Raw genomic sequence first — 19,136 nt, forward strand, 5'->3', positions numbered from 1 at the left:
ACCGACCCTGTACATGAGACAGAGGAGGCAAATCCAAAGACTTGTAAGATTGACAGACCGCCAAACGGACCCACCGACTGATCGTGGAAGTGGAAACCTTCTTCCCCTTAGCCACACCCACACAGGAGACAAACAGGGCAGGAGAACTCCGGAACCCCAGGGAACGTTGGACGTAAATCTGGAGAGCCCTGCGAACATCCAAAGAAGGGGGAACAAGGGAATCCCACTCAGCAGGCAAATCAGGAAGAATCACCTCCTGCTGCAAATGAAAACTCGAAGAAACCTTAGGCAGAAAAGCCGGATCAAGCCGCAAAATTACCCGATCCGGGAGGAACTGCAAATAGGGAAACGAAACCAGCAAGGCACCCAACTCACCCAACCTGCGAGCGGAGGTTATGGCCAACAGGAAAGCCACCTTAGCGGACAGCCACAACAAATCAGCCTCGATCAAAGGCTCAAAAGGGGGCAACTGTAGACCACGCAAAACAGTAGGCAAATCCCAAGAAGGAATGAGAACAGGAGAAACCGGCCGACGAAGCCGAAAGCTCCGAAGAACCCGACTAACCAAAGGAGCAACACCCTCCAAGGAGGCCCCAGGACCCCGACAAGCACGAACCGCCGCCCACTGAGCAGACAACGTGGATGGGGAAAGGCCCTTCAAAAAACCATCCCGGAGAAACTCCAGCACAGAAGTAGGAACCCCCAGCACAGGATCCACCCCATGAGAAGAACACCAAGAAACAAAAGAACCCCAATGGCGGCCATAGCACTTAAGGGTCGAAGGGCGGCGAGACAACTGGATGTCACGAGCCATCACAGAAGAAAAACTCACGGAACCACCACCAAAGGAAACTGTCAGGGACCGAAACCGGGAGCACCAGCGTTCCGACAGCCGTCGGAGCAGAAAAAAAACAGGCATGGCGGTAGGTGGGCGGGGCTTATGTAGCATTGAAATACTGGCGTTGTGATTGGCTGGGTGGAGGCAGGACTGCCTCACGTTGTTAGGACTGGGACGGGGAGGACCCATGAGGGGATAATGACAAGCCGCACCAGCCGGGTAGGTTAACAGGTATTCTTTATTGGGCACAAAGAAGACGCGTTTCGAGCACACAGGCTCTTGGTCACATGTATATATATATATATATATATATATATAGAGCTTTTGCCTTTACCTTCCGTAAAAGTAGCTTTGTAAATGTCTAGCTATATATAAAGGCACATAATATTAGCGATTGCTGTACCTCCACCCCTCTATTTCCCCTCCTTCCCACACTCTTTCTGCCGGGAGTGCGCATTTGCCCTGCTTTTGTGATGCCTGACACAAACAAATACATACATGACTTTAAATTGTTTAAGACTTCGGGTGTGCCTCCAAGATGAGAGCAGAGCCTACCTTTTAATTCTCCTTACCTAACGTTATCCACCAAAAAACGGAATATGTATTTAAAATTAGATAAAGCGTCGGGACACCGGGACTCTCCGAAGAAATCCGGTAAGTTTGGTCACCTTACTTCCTTACTTCAGCCAGCCTCCGACACAGCCCAAAACTTGCCATGTAGTAACATCATGCGGGGGTAACTGTGGGGGGTAAACTTGAAGGGATTTAGGCGATAAGAAACCAGGGAAAATGATTATCATGGGACGTGAGACGGTCGTAGAAACGAACAGCCAAGGTGGTGATTCATTGTGTCTCTGACAGTAGGACCGCCCTCATATGCCTCGGCCAGTAAGGCGCGCCCGCTGGTTTGGAGGCGCGTGAGCAGACACGTCACACAGCCGTCAGCAACTAGCCTACAGTTGCCAGACAGGAGCAGTAGTAATCTCAGCCGGTGGCTAGTTTGGTGACGCTTTCCATGGCCGCCTGCAGGATGGAACGGAGCGTTAAGTGTTGCCTGGGCGCGTGGGATCACCTAACGTTCTTGTGCTTGCTCGCGTTAATGACCTTCCCGTCGTGCATCGCGGCCCCGGGTGAGTTTTAATAAATCGCCGCATTTCTTCCTGGTAGTGGAACCGGAGAAGACCTTCAAGAATTTGTTTCCGGTTGGGGGCAGGCGCCCTGCTATTTACTAGTTCGCTACTGTCTCGTCTCCCACATACCAATAGAAAATGAAAGGAGCCCATTAAAATATCGATTTGTGTGGTGGACCAGGCTCGTTGCGCCTTTCTACGCTTCTTCGCCTGTGGACTTTGCATTTTCTCTGGATTCATCTAGTTTGATGCCCGTAGTGGGAGGAAGTGAAACCCAGAAACACGCCCCTGGCTTTAGCAATAAACATGAACCCATAAAAGACAAAATCGGTGTTCGTGAAACCGATCTGCAACTGTCTTTTTTTTTTTAAAAAAAAAAGATTATTTAATAATTTACATTTTTTTCGTACGATATTTCATATAGACACCTGGCAGTACAGCTGTTTTTATGTGGCACTGTAATTAGTGTCCAACACTTGCGTGCCATTTCTTCGTTGTATATTCACTTTCCCACGGGTGATTATTTTTTTCTCGCGCTTATTCGCTCAGAGTCACGGAAAGGAATTTACCAATTTTATAAGTACTGTTGTCATTGTGTTCTGTCAAGTATTCAATTCAATTCCACCAGTTTTTTAATCGGAGTCGTACATTTTTAAGGTTACGCAAGTTAATTCGTTTTGTTTTTCTATTATCAAAGATTCTCAAACTTGAAAACCTGCTCCTTCCTGGAGTCTCCAGTAAAAAAAATAATTGTATTTTTAAAAAGAGGGGTTGATGAGTAATATTATGCAGTGACTTCACAAAAAGCCATACTACAATCCATCATACCTCTGACATTGGGTGTTGATCTATTTTCTATGCCTTGGCCAGTGTTTTGTGTATTCATTCACCTAGCGAGCATTCTGTGTAGTCATAGAGATATGAATATCTTTTAAGTTCCCATATAATAATTAGAATTAAGGAGGGTTTGTTATCGTCAGTGCTGATGTCATTTTGATTCAGATGTTAAGAAATAGTTTTACCATGTACTGTTCCACGTTTGTTGTAGGGTTAAGGTTCACAGAGTTGAAACTCATTTTCTAATGCAAACCACCCTTCCAGTCATATTTTGCACTAAATGTGCCTGTGACGTCTGATCTGATATCATTGTTTCCATATACATATCCTCTCTCTAAACACTAATGCATTTTACGGATTTATGTTAAGATGGTGCTAAACGTAATTTGAAACTGACTCCTGCATTATTGTTCTGCAGTTAGACTTTATAGATAGTACTCTTTGCGCCGTTCCTTGGCTGTCCCCTTCTTCTGAGGCTGGATACCTTATTCATGATGGGCTCTTCCTTTGCTATATGATTGAGTCCAGGTATGGAAGAGGACCAAACATTGGGAGATAGTCTGCTTTTTTGAGAGTTTAGTCCTCTTTCTTGGCTCATTTTTGTAGGATTTCTTGCTAACAGATGAAGTAAGTTTTTGGTTGTGATAACACTGGGTTCTCCCATGGCTCCTTATGCTGAATTTTGGCGATTGTCCTTCATCTCATGTTCACAGCACGGAGTATGACAAAGAGGTCCTAAGCTCTTGTGAGTATTCTATTTCTATACTGATTATTAAAAGTCAACCGTTGATTTTGATGGACAAGTTAAAAAAAGTCACCATGTTACTCAGGATTACAACTTGTTTATGTTTCGCTGAAATATCTTTGTGAAACATCAAGGAAAAACCATGCTTGAATCAGCACTGAAGCACAAATTCCCATGTTAGTCATAAAAATCTCATAACCCCTAACATTTTATAATCTTTTAACTATTTCCAAAATAAAGGGAATTTTATAAGACTTTAGTGAGTAACATGGGAATTTCTGTTTCTGTGCTGATTCAGGCATGATTTTAGGGCATCCCACGATATCCAGGCCAGCTTTTGGTATGGGCGAGCTGGCGCCAGGGTGCCAGTTTTCAGAGGAGTGCCCAGAACTGTCTGCATTAAAGTCTTTCAGGCAGCAGCGTCCCTCTTAACTTTAATGATTCAGGCTAAACTGCTTTTAATCCGTTTTACTTGCTGCAGGTGCTGTTTTACACCCGATTAACCCCCTTCCTTCCCCTCCCATCTCCCCCCTCTACCGACACACACCAAGCCCGCCATTCGCACCACTAAAACATGGCACTTGCTTGACCGAGTTACATTCTGAGTGAATCAGAATATTTTGGAGTGGCGTCGAAGTTTGAGCTCAGAGGTCAGTTACTGCTTTGGTGTGTGATGACCTGTAAACACACCTTATTTTATAAACCAGCTGCAAGGAGTGTGCCACATTTCTTTCCGCCCATGCGCTATCTGAGCAAGGGCGGCTCTGCATTGTATTTATTTCTATGTGTATCTGTGTTGAGTGAGATGTGGACAGTCATGCATGTGTGTTGTGGGTGTGTGATGTTTGGGTTGTGAAATGTGGAGCGTTGTGAGCTAAGGTACAGGCAATTGGTGAAAGAGGGTAAGCATGGGCGGAAAATCCGTTTCGCTCGCGGATTTTGCGGATTTTCGGTAAATTCGCAATCCGCGAGATTCGCGAATCTTCCGCAAATCCGCGAGCAGCGGATTTTGCTCGCACTGCTCGCACTGTTCGCGTGAGTTCGCGGCTTCCCAGTACAACTTCGCGCCCCGCGAATAAGTGCAAAATTGCAGAAATACGATCTTAGCAAAACTGAAACTACTTACCAGGTTCAAAAGTTCAGGCTCATCATTAGTAGCCATTTCCTGTAGTGCTTCCTGAGGGGCCCCTCCAGAGTTCAGTTGCCAGTTGCAACTATTATGTGACCCTGCTCTGAACCTCAGAATAGTTACACATATGCCACAAAGGTCCTGAATTACAGCTAAGGGAGACAAGCAGGAGCCAGGCTGGAGGTTCAAATCCATTAATCAGCCCCTAATTCATTATTGTCAGTTGGGGCAGGGCAGGTGTTGTAACTAATTTTGCAACAATGAAAGCACTTAGCAAGTGCAAAAGATCACTAATCAGGAAGCACTAAGGAAGCAGGTGCCAGCTAAAAAAATATTCTGTGACACATTAATCAGCCCCAAATTAATTCAGGTCACTTGAGGCAGGGAAGGTGTGCTTGCGTTGCCACAATAATGTACACTGACTGGACAACCAGAGGGTGCTGTGATGAAACAGGGTGGCATGGGTGGGCCAGAGGGTGGCATGAGTAGTCAGAGAGTGGCAGTGGTGACAGAGAGTGGCAGTGATGAAGAAGAGTGTCCCAAACAGGCTGGACACGTAGAAACAACAAGTTCGCGAAACTTGCGACCCGACAGATAAGTTCGCAATTTGCGACATTGTACAAAACCCTCGCGAACTGGCAGAAACCCGCGCAAACACAAAAAAAAATCCGCAAATTCACGAGAATTCGCGGATTTTGCGGATTGCGAGTTCGCAAATCGGCAAAATTCGCGAACGCGAGATTCGCAAAATTCGCCCATGCTTAAAAGAGGGACTTTTTCCTTAGTGCCCCTGTCATCTGTTACTTAGTGACTAAACGTCTGCTGTGTCTGCCGGCAGATTCCTATCTTTTCTTCTCCTTGCGACACTGGAGACGAGGAGCAGTGTTGCATTGCTTTAGAACCTACGCCACCTTTGAAGTTTATAGGATACTTGTGGGGAGGAGTAGGTTAGCTATAGAAAGTCATTTAATTTCTCAAGCAAGATCTAGTCCATGCTCCTTGTCTCAAGTTTGTTATGAGAAAACAATGCAAAATCAAATCAAATCAAAATTTATTTATTCGGATTTCATATGTGAAAACCATAAAAGCACATAAAAACACAGTAAAATATTATTAAAAGAACATTTTTCATTCATTGTGAAAAAGTTATTAAAAACTATTACTCGTCATTACAAATTTGTACGGTGCCTAATACATAGTTTTAGGTATTGTGCCACAGATTTTGTCATCAACGGATTTTCCAAAAGTTGGAGGGCTAAGTAGGCAGGGCGACATCTGCGGATGTTCATAACTCTTAATAGTGGTAATATCCACCTCCTGCGTGTTTGCGTATAAAATTTACAAAATAATATAACATGAATTGTGGACTGTGGGGACATGGAGTCACACGGACACACTGTAGTGTTGTGAGTCCATACATTCTGAATAGGAAATAAAACCAGAAAATGATATATGTTAAGCCTAAAACGAGTGAGGAGTAACTTTTCATATTGTGACAAATCATATTGTAAATAAGGTTGAATGGTTGGAACCAGCTGTATCATTAAGCATTGTTGTACTGAGGGTTTACCTATTTCGCAGAGTATTCGGAGTTCAGATAGATGTGACAGACAAAGTGTTTTTAGATCCTTTTTTGAAATGTCTGTTACAGATAATGGGTCTTCGAAGAAATTCGGACGGCCAATGTCAGTAAAAAAAGATTTTACATATGCCAGCCACTTTATTTTTTCCATGTGGTCTAGTTTCATGCAATCCTGCGAATCTGAGCCAGCCTTCCGACGCAAACTGCGAATCTGAGCCAGCCTTCCGACGCAAACTGCGAATCTGAGCCAGCCTTCCGACGCAAACTCAAGACCTGGCTGTTCACTAGGCGGTAGGACTTGGAACTGCCAACTCTTCTCCATTTCCCTTTTTCTCTGTAAGATATGATCTTGGTTACTCCTCATGGGGACAGTTATGTAATCTTAGCGCCGGGACACCTCCATCGGAGGTAGCTGCGCGCTCTATAAGCTCCATAAAATAAAATAAATAAATAAATCCTCTATTATTGTTCTCGTGAGGTGGCATTCTTCCGTGGCCCATATTCTACGCAATAGCATGATTGGCTGAATCTTGATTATGTCCGATATGTATTGTACTCCGAGTTCAAGGTGACATCCAAGTGTCGTGGTACTGTTAGGAACCGCCAATAAAAACTTTAGAAAGGAGTTTTCCGTTTTTTGGAGTTGCTCTACGTTCGTTGTGCCCCAGACTCCTGCTCCAAAGGTGGCGGTGCTGATAGATTTTGCATTGTATATCTTAATCATTTCGTTAGGTGGTCTTTTTCCCAGACGAAGTGAAAATGCCTTTAAAGCGCCGACTGTTCTTGTGAGGGCTAAGTTTCTGGAGTTAATTGCCTCTTTCCAATTAAACGCCTCATCAATAGTTACACCAAGATAAGGGTAGGTGTTAGCTCTTTCTAGAGGCAGGTTGTCCACAAAGATTTTTTTCTCTCTTTTCCTTCTGTTACCGACGTGCATTACGTAGGTTTTCCTTATGTTCACTTTTAGGTTAAGACTGGTCATAAAGGTACAGTAGTTATTTAGGGCCTTCTGAAGCTGGACAGGTGTTCTTGCCAGGATTACCGCGTCGTCGGCGTATAGTAACGCTGGAATCTGGCGTCGACCGGCTTCCGGCAGATCTTTAACGCCCTTTAGCAGTGCAGCCTCTATGCCATTCGTATAAAGTGTAAATAAGAAAGGGGCCAGCACGCACCCTTGTCTGACCCCTTTCTGAATTTGAAAGCTGTTCGTTAGTTGCCCTGTTATTCCATATCTGACCTTTCCCGTTGCGCCAGAGTATAGCTCACGAAGGATGTCCACTATAGGTTGTTCTATCCCCATTTGTAGCATTATTGCCCAGAGCTTCGAGTGTTCCACGCAGTCGAAGGCTGCTGTGAGGTCGACATACACCATGTGTAGGCAAGATTTCTTTGCTGTTACATATTTTCCTACAAGTAATGTTAAGTTTAGAACTTGATCCACGGTGCTTAACCCGGCCCTGAAACCATATTGGAGGTCTGTGAGTATCCCTTGCTCTTTTGACCATTCCTGGAGTCGATTTAAGAGTATACGCCCTAGCATCTTTCCGGTGGAATCCAGGAGGGATATGGGGCGATAGCAGGTTGGACTGTCTCTATTGCCCTTTTTAAAAATGGGGACCAGGATCGAGGTTGACCAAGAGTCAGGAAGGCCAGTGTCTTTTGCTGCATTTAGCACTTTAGTCAGAAGGGGTGCCCATAAATCAGGTAGGGTTTTATAAAGATCCATAGGAATAGAGTCTGGTCCTGGTGCTTTGCCGTTTTTTGCAGATTTTATAGCAGTAGTGGTTTCATCAAGTGTAAATTGTATCTCAATCGGGTATTGCACTGGCGGTAGAGGGTCCTGAGAAGTTAGGTCTTCAGAACCAACCTCCCCAAAAACCCCTGAGAAGTGTTTTACCCAGTCTTCTGCTGTTATGGCAACGTCCAATGAGGGGCCCACATTATTATCAGTTAAAAACGGAGTTTTGACTGTTTCCCAGAAGGCTGTGCTATCTTTTAGGGCACTGCTTTTTAGGAGTTGTGACCAGAGTTGTAGTTGTACCTCCTTTTTTCTTTGTTTGATTGCATATGCGTAGGCTTTCCTTAATTTTGTTACCTCTGCTCTGTTTCTTGGTTTTGTTGTTAATGCTTTCTTTAAATTTGAGTATGCTTTTGTGCATTTTGTGTCGAACCACCCACTTTTCGATTTATTATTGTTTTTTTTGGTGGGTCTAGTTAATTCTTGACTTATTGTATTCGCTATTTCTCGGTAGCTGTTCATAATCTCTACTGAGTTTGAGGAAGGGTCTAGGCATTTGTCAATTTCATTCTTGCATGTTTTAATTATTTTCGCACTAGTAAGTTCTTGGTCTAGATTGCCCCATCTAAGGGTATACCCGTTTTTTTTGTTCAAAATTAGTGCTTCCTGGTGTAGCAAGCCGGGCAGAGCCTTTTCAGAGTTCCTTTGGGGATCTAGTTCTTGAAGTGTTAGACTAAGTGGAAAATGATCTCCAAGTGCATTACTCTTCACTTCAAATGATTTTATACACTTGGCTTTGCTGCAAGATATCAAAATATAATCAATTAGCGAATCGTATCCTCTGCCATGGAAGGTAGAAGAAAACTTAGTGATAGGCGTTTTTAGCATATTTGCAAATCCTATGTCTAGTTCAGCCATGATGGCCTGCATATTGATGCCTTCGGAGGTGTGAGAGAAATGGGGTATCGAGTTTTCATATTCATCTGTGATCCCGCAGATGGAGGCGTTGCTGTTTTTGCATAAATGAAGGTTGAAGTCGCCTCCCCAGATTATTGTATGTGAAGTTCTGGCATATTTTCTCCTTAATTCGTTAATCTCCTCTAAAATTTCTTTTAAGGTTTTAGACTGTTCATTTGTGGTCATGTTGTTATAGAAGTTTACAAGAATGTAAACCTCTTGATTAGTTCCTTTGATACTCAGAATCTGATAGTTCTGGTGGAGTGTGACAGGAGTTACTTCGTGACATGGCCAGAGATTGGAGATATATATTATTAAACCTCCTTTGCTTCTCCCTGATGTTGATTTTGTAGCCTGGGAGAAGTATGTTCTATATCCCACAAAATGGATTGGGTTGTTTAGCCATGTCTCTTGTAAACAAACTATGTCGCTTGAGTAAACCAAATCTAAAAAGCTGACTTCCGTATGTTTTGTTGCTAGTCCTGCCACGTTCCAGGATAACAAGTTCCTGTCGTGATATTTACTAGAGATAGTAGGCGGGCTTGGGGTAATTTGTAGGGTGGTTGTTGAACTATTATTTGCATTGATTGTAGACTGAAGTGCTTCAGCCTGGTTTGCAGTAAGTTGGAGTTGTGTCGTTGCTTTTGCTTCCAGTTGTCTCGCTTTTGATGTGCCTTGGATTTTATTTGAGATCGTGGTCACAAGATGTTTTACTGGTCTTTCCAAGCGTGATCCATTATTGAACGTGTTGGGCGTGGTACAGTGCTCTGTTGATGGTCAGTCCACCATATCCAAGCAGCTGTAGCTGTTTGATGTTGGTATTCCAGCCCATGTATCTCTATGAAATGGTTGTCTTGGCCTTCTGCCATAGTTGTTCCAATCACCCCGGTCGTTGTAGTCTTGTCCCCATTCTCCCAGGTTCCAGCTCGAGTAATTATTTCCTTGGTCCCAATCTCCCTGGTTCCAGTTACTCTGATTGTTTCTCTGATTGTTTCCTTGCCCCCAATGTCCCTGGTTCCAGTTTTTTTGTGGGTGATCTTGATGATTCCATGACCATTCTGGGGGGGAGTTGAAGTCGTCATGTCGGCGGTTTTGCTGTGGGTAAAAGAAAGATAGGCGTTTAACCTGAATTCCTCCTGTATTACCTGTTGAATCCCAGGAACATATGTATTCCACGGCACGGGGGTTTTCAAGGTTAACAATTATGCAGTCTCCAGATATTGTTTTTGGTTGATGACCTATCCATGAAACCCTTTTCGCAGTTGAAATTCTGGTGATATTGTTTGGATGGTTAGGTCTGTTGGTGTTTAACCAGTATCGGGTTTTATTTAGTAATGACCATGTTGGTTCTTCTGTGTCATAATTCAGTTCTGGAACACCTGTTAAGATGACCACAAAAGGTGCGGCTTCCGGTGGAAGATTTACCGGTTTTGACCGTTTTTTGTTTAACCGTTCTGGTTTGTTGAATTGTCTCTGAGTCTGGTCATGGCCTAAGGTGTTTGGTGTAGGACCTGTAGAAGGGGTTTTTGCTGGAGGAGCTTTTTTGTCTTTACCATCCACACTAGGAGGTTTTCCTGGTGATTTATTTTGTGTACCTGAAACTGGTTTAGAGGTTTCTTGAGGGATTTTCTTCTTTGGAGAGAGTATCGTATGATTTGTATTTTTATTTATTATCTGTACTGATTTTGCATTTGTGTTATTTGCAGTAGCCATACTAGTAGCTAGTTGTTTTGGTATCTCTGTAGTTTTTGCGTCATTTGATGAAACCTTAAGTCCAGGGAGATTTAGATGTTCTTTATTTCTCTGAGTCGGATTTGTTTTTGAGATTGCTACTAATGTTGCTAGTTGCTTTTCTATAATTTGTATGCTTTTTTGGAGCGGTTGAAGTTGGTGTTTAACTATTTCAGCAATTTCTTTTAACAGAAGATCTTGTGTTTTGATGTTAATTGCGCTTTTTTTTGTTGTGGTACGAGCTGACGACTTCTTATCGGCTCGGTTAGGATTAGATCTATCGTTGTGATCTTCCACTGACAATACGTCGGTAATGATGTTACTATTGGATTTTGAAGAGGCAGCAGTTTTGTTTTTATTTGGATTTGAAGCGTTATTTGGGTCACTCATTTTTGTAAGTAAATCTGAGTTTAGATTGGCAGCATCTTTAGTTGTTAAGTTTTTTTGAGAATTTTCTTTATGGTGTTGCACTTTAGGAATTGCTCCTTCCCTGGCTCCCCTGGATTCACGTTGTGTGTGTTCGATGGATTTTCTCTGCGGACTAGCAAAGATATCAGGGGTCTGTTCGAGATCTTGACTGAGTTGTGAGTCTGAGAATTGTAGTGATACAGAAAGATCAACGGTGTTTGGGATCACATGGATGTCCGCGTTTGTTTCCAGGTTTAGGGATGTTTGCAAAGGGACATTCGGAGTTTGTGCATTGGCCAGCATTCCCATTGATGAGCGTCTAGCTTGGTCTAATTCATAGGAAACTCGTCGGTCAATTAACATTACCGTTTGGTCGATGGTTTTATTCACTTTTGTTAGGAAGAGATCGATAGGACCAACGGTAGATGTCATGTTTTTCAAGGTTTTGCTCCTAGAGCCTCTAGTAGACATTTGTATACTGCTGGAGAAAGGGAATAATAAAGATGTTTGGGTTCTACTTACTATTCCGGTTCTTAATGTCTGAAGGGTCTTAGGGGGGTGGGCCCAGCCCAGTCTCCTCCGGTCTTTGACGGGCTAAGACGGGCCCACCCTTGGCCCAGGCTTCGCCCAGCGTCCCGCGAGACGGGGTTGGTGGTGATTTAAAGCGCCGCCTGGCGCACGATGACGACACTGCACCTCGCAAGGGCTTCTGGTCCTTGTAGTGAAGCCCCTCGCCGGTCTCCTCCTGGCGCCCCCGCTCTTGATGGTACTTCGAGCGGCTGGGCAGCGGGAGACTGGCGGGCGGGTGCAGGCGTTTACGGAGGTGCTGTTGGCAGAGATGCTGTGGCCAGAAAGGTCGCGGGAGAGCAGGAACAACAGCGGAGCAGTTCCGCACAGGATCGCCCCCTCGATGGGGTTGGTGGTGATTTAAAGCGCCGCCTGGCGCACGATGACGACACTGCACCTCGCAAGGGCTTCTGGTCCTTGTAGTGAAGCCCCTCGCCGGTCTCCTCCTGGCGCCCCCGCTCTTGATGGTACTTCGAGCGGCTGGGCAGCGGGAGACTGGCGGGCGGGTGCAGGCGTTTACGGAGGTGCTGTTGGCAGAGATGCTGTGGCCAGAAAGGTCGCGGGAGAGCAGGAACAACAGCGGAGCAGTTCCGCACAGGATCGCCCCCTCGATGGGGTTGGTGGTGATTTAAAGCGCCGCCTGGCGCACGATGACGACACTGCACCTCGCAAGGGCTTCTGGTCCTTGTAGTGAAGCCCCTCGCCGGTCTCCTCCTGGCGCCCCCGCTCTTGATGGTACTTCGAGCGGCTGGGCAGCGGGAGACTGGCGGGCGGGTGCAGGCGTTTACGGAGGTGCTGTTGGCAGAGATGCTGTGGCCAGAAAGGTCGCGGGAGAGCAGGAACAACAGCGGAGCAGTTCCGCACAGGATCGCCCCCTCGATGGGGTTGGTGGTGATTTAAAGCGCCGCCTGGCGCACGATGACGACACTGCACCTCGCAAGGGCTTCTGGTCCTTGTAGTGAAGCCCCTCGCCGGTCTCCTCCTGGCGCCCCTGCTCTTGATGGTACTTCGAGCGGCTGGGCAGCGGGAGACTGGCGGGCGGGTGCAGGCGTTTACGGAGGTGCTGTTGGCAGAGATGCTGTGGCCAGAAAGGTCGCGGGAGAGCAGGAACAACAGCGGAGCAGTTCCGCACAGGATCGCCCCCTCGATGGGGTTGGTGGTGATTTAAAGCGCCGCCTGGCGCACGATGACGACACTGCACCTCGCAAGGGCTTCTGGTCCTTGTAGTGAAGCCCCTCGCCGGTCTCCTCCTGGCGCCCCCGCTCTTGATGGTACTTCGAGCGGCTGGGCAGCGGGAGACTGGCGGGCGGGTGCAGGCGTTTACGGAGGTGCTGTTGGCAGAGATGCTGTGGCCAGAAAGGTCGCGGGAGAGCAGGAACAACAGCGGAGAAAACAATGCATCAGGTGATGCTAGCAATGAAGAGATAAGTAGAGTTTTGTCTCCGTGTGATAGACGGACTGGAATGTATATTAACAGCTAAACTCCAGGCTTTCCAGTTTACTGTTGGGTGTGTGCCGGGTACAAAAAACATACAGGTGGATTGCATGTCTTGGTTACCTTTTCAAGGGGGCCTTAGACGCATTGGGGAACTTGAGTGTGAAGTGACTGGATGTGTAACTGAGAATAAAATAATTTTCGGAGAAGGTGTTTTCAGAGGAAAACTGGAACAAGTAAATGTTGTTACTAAATTGGACAGAGGTCCTGGGTGATTTGTGATCATTTTGTAAACTCAGAGGAAAATTGGGTGAGGAAAGAGGAATTCCGTGTAGAGGTGATAAGATCTGTCTCCATTTGGCCTCAGCGATTGTATGTGAATCAAAGTCACAAGGGGCACCTCCGAATGGGTCCGGCCTCCAGCTGTAAAAACTGTGAATTTGAGCATTTACGCAGGTCGCAAAAGGACCCCATTTCCTGTCCAAAGATAAAAACATTTCCCTGCTTAGTCTCCAGTGGCTGTAATCTTTCAACTGCCTTGAGTTCCGCTCCCCTATTGAATTGTTCACACCTGGCAAGTATTGAGCTTGTACCATAATGTTTCTGCTCAGGCAAAATTGCCAAAACTCCCTTGCCAAATCCGCTAGTGCTTTCGAAGGAGGACCCCCTAATTTATTCACATACCTCACTAAAGATATGTTGTCAATCTTTAGAAGAACACAACATTTGACCTGATCCTTTACAAAGCTCTTCACCGCAAACAAGCCAGCCAGTAGCTCCAGGTAGGTTATATGCATCTTGCTCTCCTGACCTGTCCACGTTCCTCCAGTAGTCAATGAGCCACACCTGGCCCCCAGCCTTGAAGGCTGTCATCTGATTCTATAATCATGTCTGGTGTCGGACCAAAAATTGTTCTTCCATTCCATGCTTCTAGATTCTCCAAACACCAAGCTAGCTCCTTTTGTGCTTCCGCATCTATCTGTACTATCTGTAAATAGCTCACCCCTTTGTGTAGACACAAGGTCCTAAGCCTCTGAAGCGCACAATAATGTAAAGGAGCCAGAAAAACTGCTTGAATGGAAGCTGTAAGGAGTCCTATTATTCTCGCTACCTGCCTCAAGACCACCCAATCGCTCCTCAGAACCTTTCGCACCTCCCTGTGAATCTTCTGACCTTCTTCATCGGTAACCTCAAGACACAATCCAATGTCGAGATATGAAAACCCAGGAAAACAGTCTGAGTGGGATCCAGAGAAGATTTTTTTTCTTGTTTACTATGAATACCAAATCCTCTATCACACCTACTGCCAAGGCTGTATTTTCCTGAGCTTGATCCTTGCTTTTCGACATTATAAGAATGTTGTCCAGATAAATGATCAATCTTATCCCCCTTGACCATAACCAAGCCGCTATGGGACGCATCACCTTAGTGAAACACCAACAGGCAGATGTTAAACCGAAGGGGAGGTGCTTGAATCTCCACATGGTCCCTTGCCATTGAAACTTTAGAAGCTCTCTTTGTTCCACACAAACAGGGATAGTCAAATAAGCAACTTTCAGATCCAGGTGAGTCAACCAGTCTCCCTTCCTCAAAATGTTTCTCAACATGTGAATACCTTCCATCTTGAAATGGTTTTATTCCACCCATTCTTTAACATCCCTGAGATTTATCACAGGCCTCATGGATTTGTCTTTCTTTTCTACAAGAAAAAGATTGCTTACGAAATCAAACCAATGCAGAAATTGTCTGCTTTCTCTATGGTACCTTTTTTCTCTAGCTCTACTACCTCCTGACTCACCAAAACCTATTGTTCCTTTCGGAATTTTAGAGGAGACGGTCTCTTTACCTGAATTGGAATTGCAACAAAATCTATTCTGTAACCACACACTGTAAGACCCAGAGATCTGAAGTGATTTCCTTTCACCTGTCCAAAAAGAGTGCGAGTCTGCCACCCACTTTACTTGAGTAGATAAAGGGTCTTTTCCCAAATATACCTTGGAATCTCGATCTTCTCTTGCCTCTATAGCGTCCTCTTCCACCTCTTTGCCTCTGAGGGTAGAACCCTGAAGAATAGGACCCTGATTGAAAACCAGACCTGAATCCACCTCTCAAGAAAGCGCTTCGGGAAATTCCAATACCGTGGCTGGGGAATCCGCCCACATCCTCCCAGCCGTTCCAGAAATCTTTCTAATGTACTTTTGGACCTTTTTGAATCGAATTAAAGGCCCCTGCATACTTAGCCATTTCCTTTACAAACTCTTCTCCAAAGAGCATACCATTAGCTTTCTGACACAACTCTTTACAGACCAACGCTGCCAACTTCAGGTCTATTTTCATTAGTCAACTTTTCCTCCTTTCAACACACAATGGCGCGTTGGCATTGCCCAACAAACGGCTCTTTGAATTCACTGTTGTAGATCCTCTGTATTAACTACTCCTTCTTGCAAGTATGCTTCCTCGCACAAATCAAAAATCTTTGTTAAAGGACCAAACGCAACCAAGAGGCGGTCTCGGCACCACTTAAACCCTTTATCACGACCCCTTCTAGGGTCGCTAACCATTTTGTTAAGGAAGGTCAACATCTTAGCATCCAGCTCTGGAGTGAATGCAACCTTTTTCTCCAAAGAAGGCCTAGGGCGCTCAGACCTCAGTCTGGTTCTTAACTCCTTGGGCATCGCCTTTCTGATCCAAAACCCAACATATTGAGCAGCATGTTTCGCGGGCACCCACTGTGGGGAGAGAGGATGCTGGATAGTATTTGGGTCAAACATTTGCTCCCTTAACGAATCCATAGCATGATCCAACAAGGAATCATCCTTCTCTTTTTTAATTCTTATCCTCTGAACATCCTGCTCATCTGAGGAATTTAAAATCAGAGGAACCTGAAATAACTATGTCACCACTGCTTGATGACTCATCGCAGACAATGGTTCTGCGATCCCCTTTCTTGGCCTTTATAGCCAGCTCCTCATACTCTTTACAAGCTCTATTTCCTGTGCATTTCATTGTAAAGGCCCCTTTTCCTTTTCCTTCCTTTTCTTTAGTCAGATGTTTTCTCCTCTGACTGACCTTCACCCCACTACCACTCGCCATGGTACCATCCATAACCTCTTCCACAGACAAAAACTGTTTTTCATTAACTTTATCCTTTGAAAATCTTCCCTCTATTTTGTCTATGCAACCATCCAGCTTTTTGCCCAGTTGAGTAGGCAGGGCATAAACCGCCTTCTCAACAAACTCTCTAATTTTATTATCCATAGCATCCCCATTTTCATTATTATAATCCATTTCTTTCACTAAAAATACCTCAAATCAAACCCACAATGTATGTAAAGACCCCTTAAAACTCCTAGAATAATCCTTCCAAATATAACAACCACAATCCCAGCCATAAGGTTGTTAAACACCACAATCAAAATCACCTTCCACAAGCTCTTCACACTGATCACCAGAAGACTGTTGCCCTGTTCACCTCAGAATTACCAGTAAAAACGGACTTCTGCCTATTTTGCATGTCCAAAAGATGGCTGCATTAAATCCCTTTAGACTGAACAGTGCATCTCCAATCAAAAATGGCCGTTACATCCCCTGATGCAGTTACGGTGGCCGTAGTAGCTCAAGAAGACTTCTTGAAAATGAGGAGCTGGCCCATAAGTAAATTCCTCTTTACTACTGTGCGCGATGTTATCATGCGCCCCAGGCCATTTAAATAGGTACAAAATATTTATTGAAGTGCATTGTGAATCATGTAGCAACACTGTTCAATTGGGATTGATAAAGCATTGAAAGAATTGTGTACTTCTTTTGCTCGTAATATGCATATGGTCAGATTTACAAGTTCATTGTGTTACCATTGCATCACTTTTAAGATGGAAAAAGTAACGCGAAAGTGGCACAAGTTGCTTGTACATCTGCTACACAGTGTTGTCTTACTTTGCTTTCCTTTCTGTCATGTAGAGGATCCTGGGTAAATACAACGGTTTCTGTACAGCCAGTACCTTTCAACCCTACCTCCAAACTGCTTACTGCCTGTTACCATAGTAACAGTTCATGGAACACTTACCTGAGCACGGAGGTTAGAAGTTCACTACAGAATGTTGCTAATCGAAACAGTTACTGAGTTGTAAAAGTTTTCCTTAGGAACCGTTAGTCATAGCTATAGACTCTGGTAAAGAGCTAGTAAAGAGTTAGCCTCAGTATTATACTTCTAGTTATAAATATAATTTATATTTTTAAATGTTTTCTACTTATATGATTATCACACTAAATAATAGTGAAATGTCAGAAAAAAAAGACGTATTTACTTTTTAAAATTAACTTTTGTTAAAATAACAATAAATAACTAGAAACGTAACTGTAAGATAATATAATAAATAACTAGAAACATAACTTTAACATAACAATATAATGAACAAAATGTGATATGGACACCCATAGAAGTAGGGTAGATAATCTGCAAAAGAAAAATGAAAATAAGTGTTTAAAATTAGATCGATATGACTGAAGGAGGTCACAGATTACAAGTTAAGGTAATACTTGGCAATATTTCTTAATTTGCAGGTCTGCAGTGTGCCTGATACATTCCACCTTTCTTATAGGCCCGCGTTCAGGAGGTGTCTGTACAGAAGTGCCTACTGCGTCCAATTTACAGTATGGACGAACAGGTCTTTAAAATGATTCAGAGATGAGATAGAATTAGGTGAGAGATCAAGTCATTATTCAGGACAATATTCTTTGGGGCTTATTTACAACTCTCTTGCGCCACTTTAACGTTACCTCTCCCATGTTAAAAGTGACGAAAAAGTTGCTCAAGGGGCTTGTGAATAAGTCCCTTTATTTCAAACTCATTTAATCGGAGGCATTGTGTATCTAGGCCGCTCTGCTTACCGTCTGTAAACACTGTGGCCAACAGAGTTCACAACTTGAACTCCGCTTTGGTTGTACACTGCAGACTGTCTTAGATTCAGCCTCAGCAGAGTGGACAGCAGCGTCCATAACTTTAAAAGAGAAAGAGAAATAATGTGAGAAAGAGAAAAAAAACAACATTAAAACTGTGAGAGAGAGAAAGTTGTAGATGGAGCAGTTAATACTGGAGAAAATCTTCATAGCTCACCTTTTTGCCACTGTTGTGTGTCCAAGCACGTGCCGGTTCATAGTGCACCCTCTAGTTTAGTGATCTGAAAGCTAGTATAGAGAGTTAGTAATAACATAGTACATACAACTGCACAAGTATATTTTTGCTTTATTTCTTTGCACACTCATGATACTCTATTTCATCAACTTCCACTGTAAGGAGTTGTCTGTGCGCTGCTTTTATTCCAAAGTACTATATCCCATGCACTCCCACTGCATAGCAGTGAGTTTTCAATACTGCGTACCCAGACTGTTGCACCCCATTGACTCCCAGAGTCCGTGGGAGAGTCCTTTTTCTTGCGCACTCGGAGCAGATTTACAAGCTCCTTGCGCCACTTTTCCCATGTTAAAAGTGACACAAAAGTTTCGCAAGGGGCTTGTAAATCTGCCCCTGAGACTGTTGTAACCTATCAAATCTCACTGCTCGGAGGTAATTGTACATTTCTACGCAGTCAAGCTGCTGCACACTACCCACTCTCTCCGTACACAGATGACTTGTCGTTGTTTCGGAAACAAGCTTCTTTTCTCACCTTGTGCCTTTGGCGTGATTCAAAGAGGGTGCACCATGTGTCGAAGCGGCCTTCTCAGACGTTGTTACGATGGCCACGCATCATCACAGAATGCACAAACGTTGAGCTTTGGAGGCGTTTGGGGGCACCAATTTGTGAAACACAACCTGTAAGATAAAAAGGAAGTTAACATTGTGATTCATTTCTTTATCAAAGGAGAAAGGAAGTGAGAGAGTGACGGAAAAGAATATTCACAGCTCACCTTTCTGTCACCGGTGTGTTTTTCACCAAGTGCCGGGACATAATGCACCCTAAAGCTCTACATCTAAAAGATAGTAAAAGAAAGATGTTATGATTGGTAATTGTTACTATCTTAATGTGGAGTAGCATTACATCG

General features: G+C 44.3%; 1 protein-coding gene across 1 annotated transcript in view; it reads left to right on the forward strand.

Annotated features, from left to right (window-relative positions):
* Positions 1-1,799: 1,799 nt before the first annotated feature.
* The window catches only part of C7H5orf15 (chromosome 7 C5orf15 homolog), a 77,292-nt gene continuing 59,955 nt past the window's right edge, over positions 1,800-19,136 (forward strand). The window contains exon 1 of the mRNA XM_086931533.1: positions 1,800-1,968. Coding sequence (XP_086787659.1) covers positions 1,854-1,968 — 115 coding nt within the window. The 5' untranslated portion in view covers positions 1,800-1,853. The remainder of the gene's footprint in view (positions 1,969-19,136) is intronic.

This window comes from Lissotriton vulgaris, chromosome 7 (assembly GCF_964263255.1).
Source record: "Lissotriton vulgaris chromosome 7, aLisVul1.2, whole genome shotgun sequence".
In the NCBI taxonomy this organism is placed as follows: Eukaryota; Metazoa; Chordata; class Amphibia; order Caudata; family Salamandridae; genus Lissotriton; species Lissotriton vulgaris.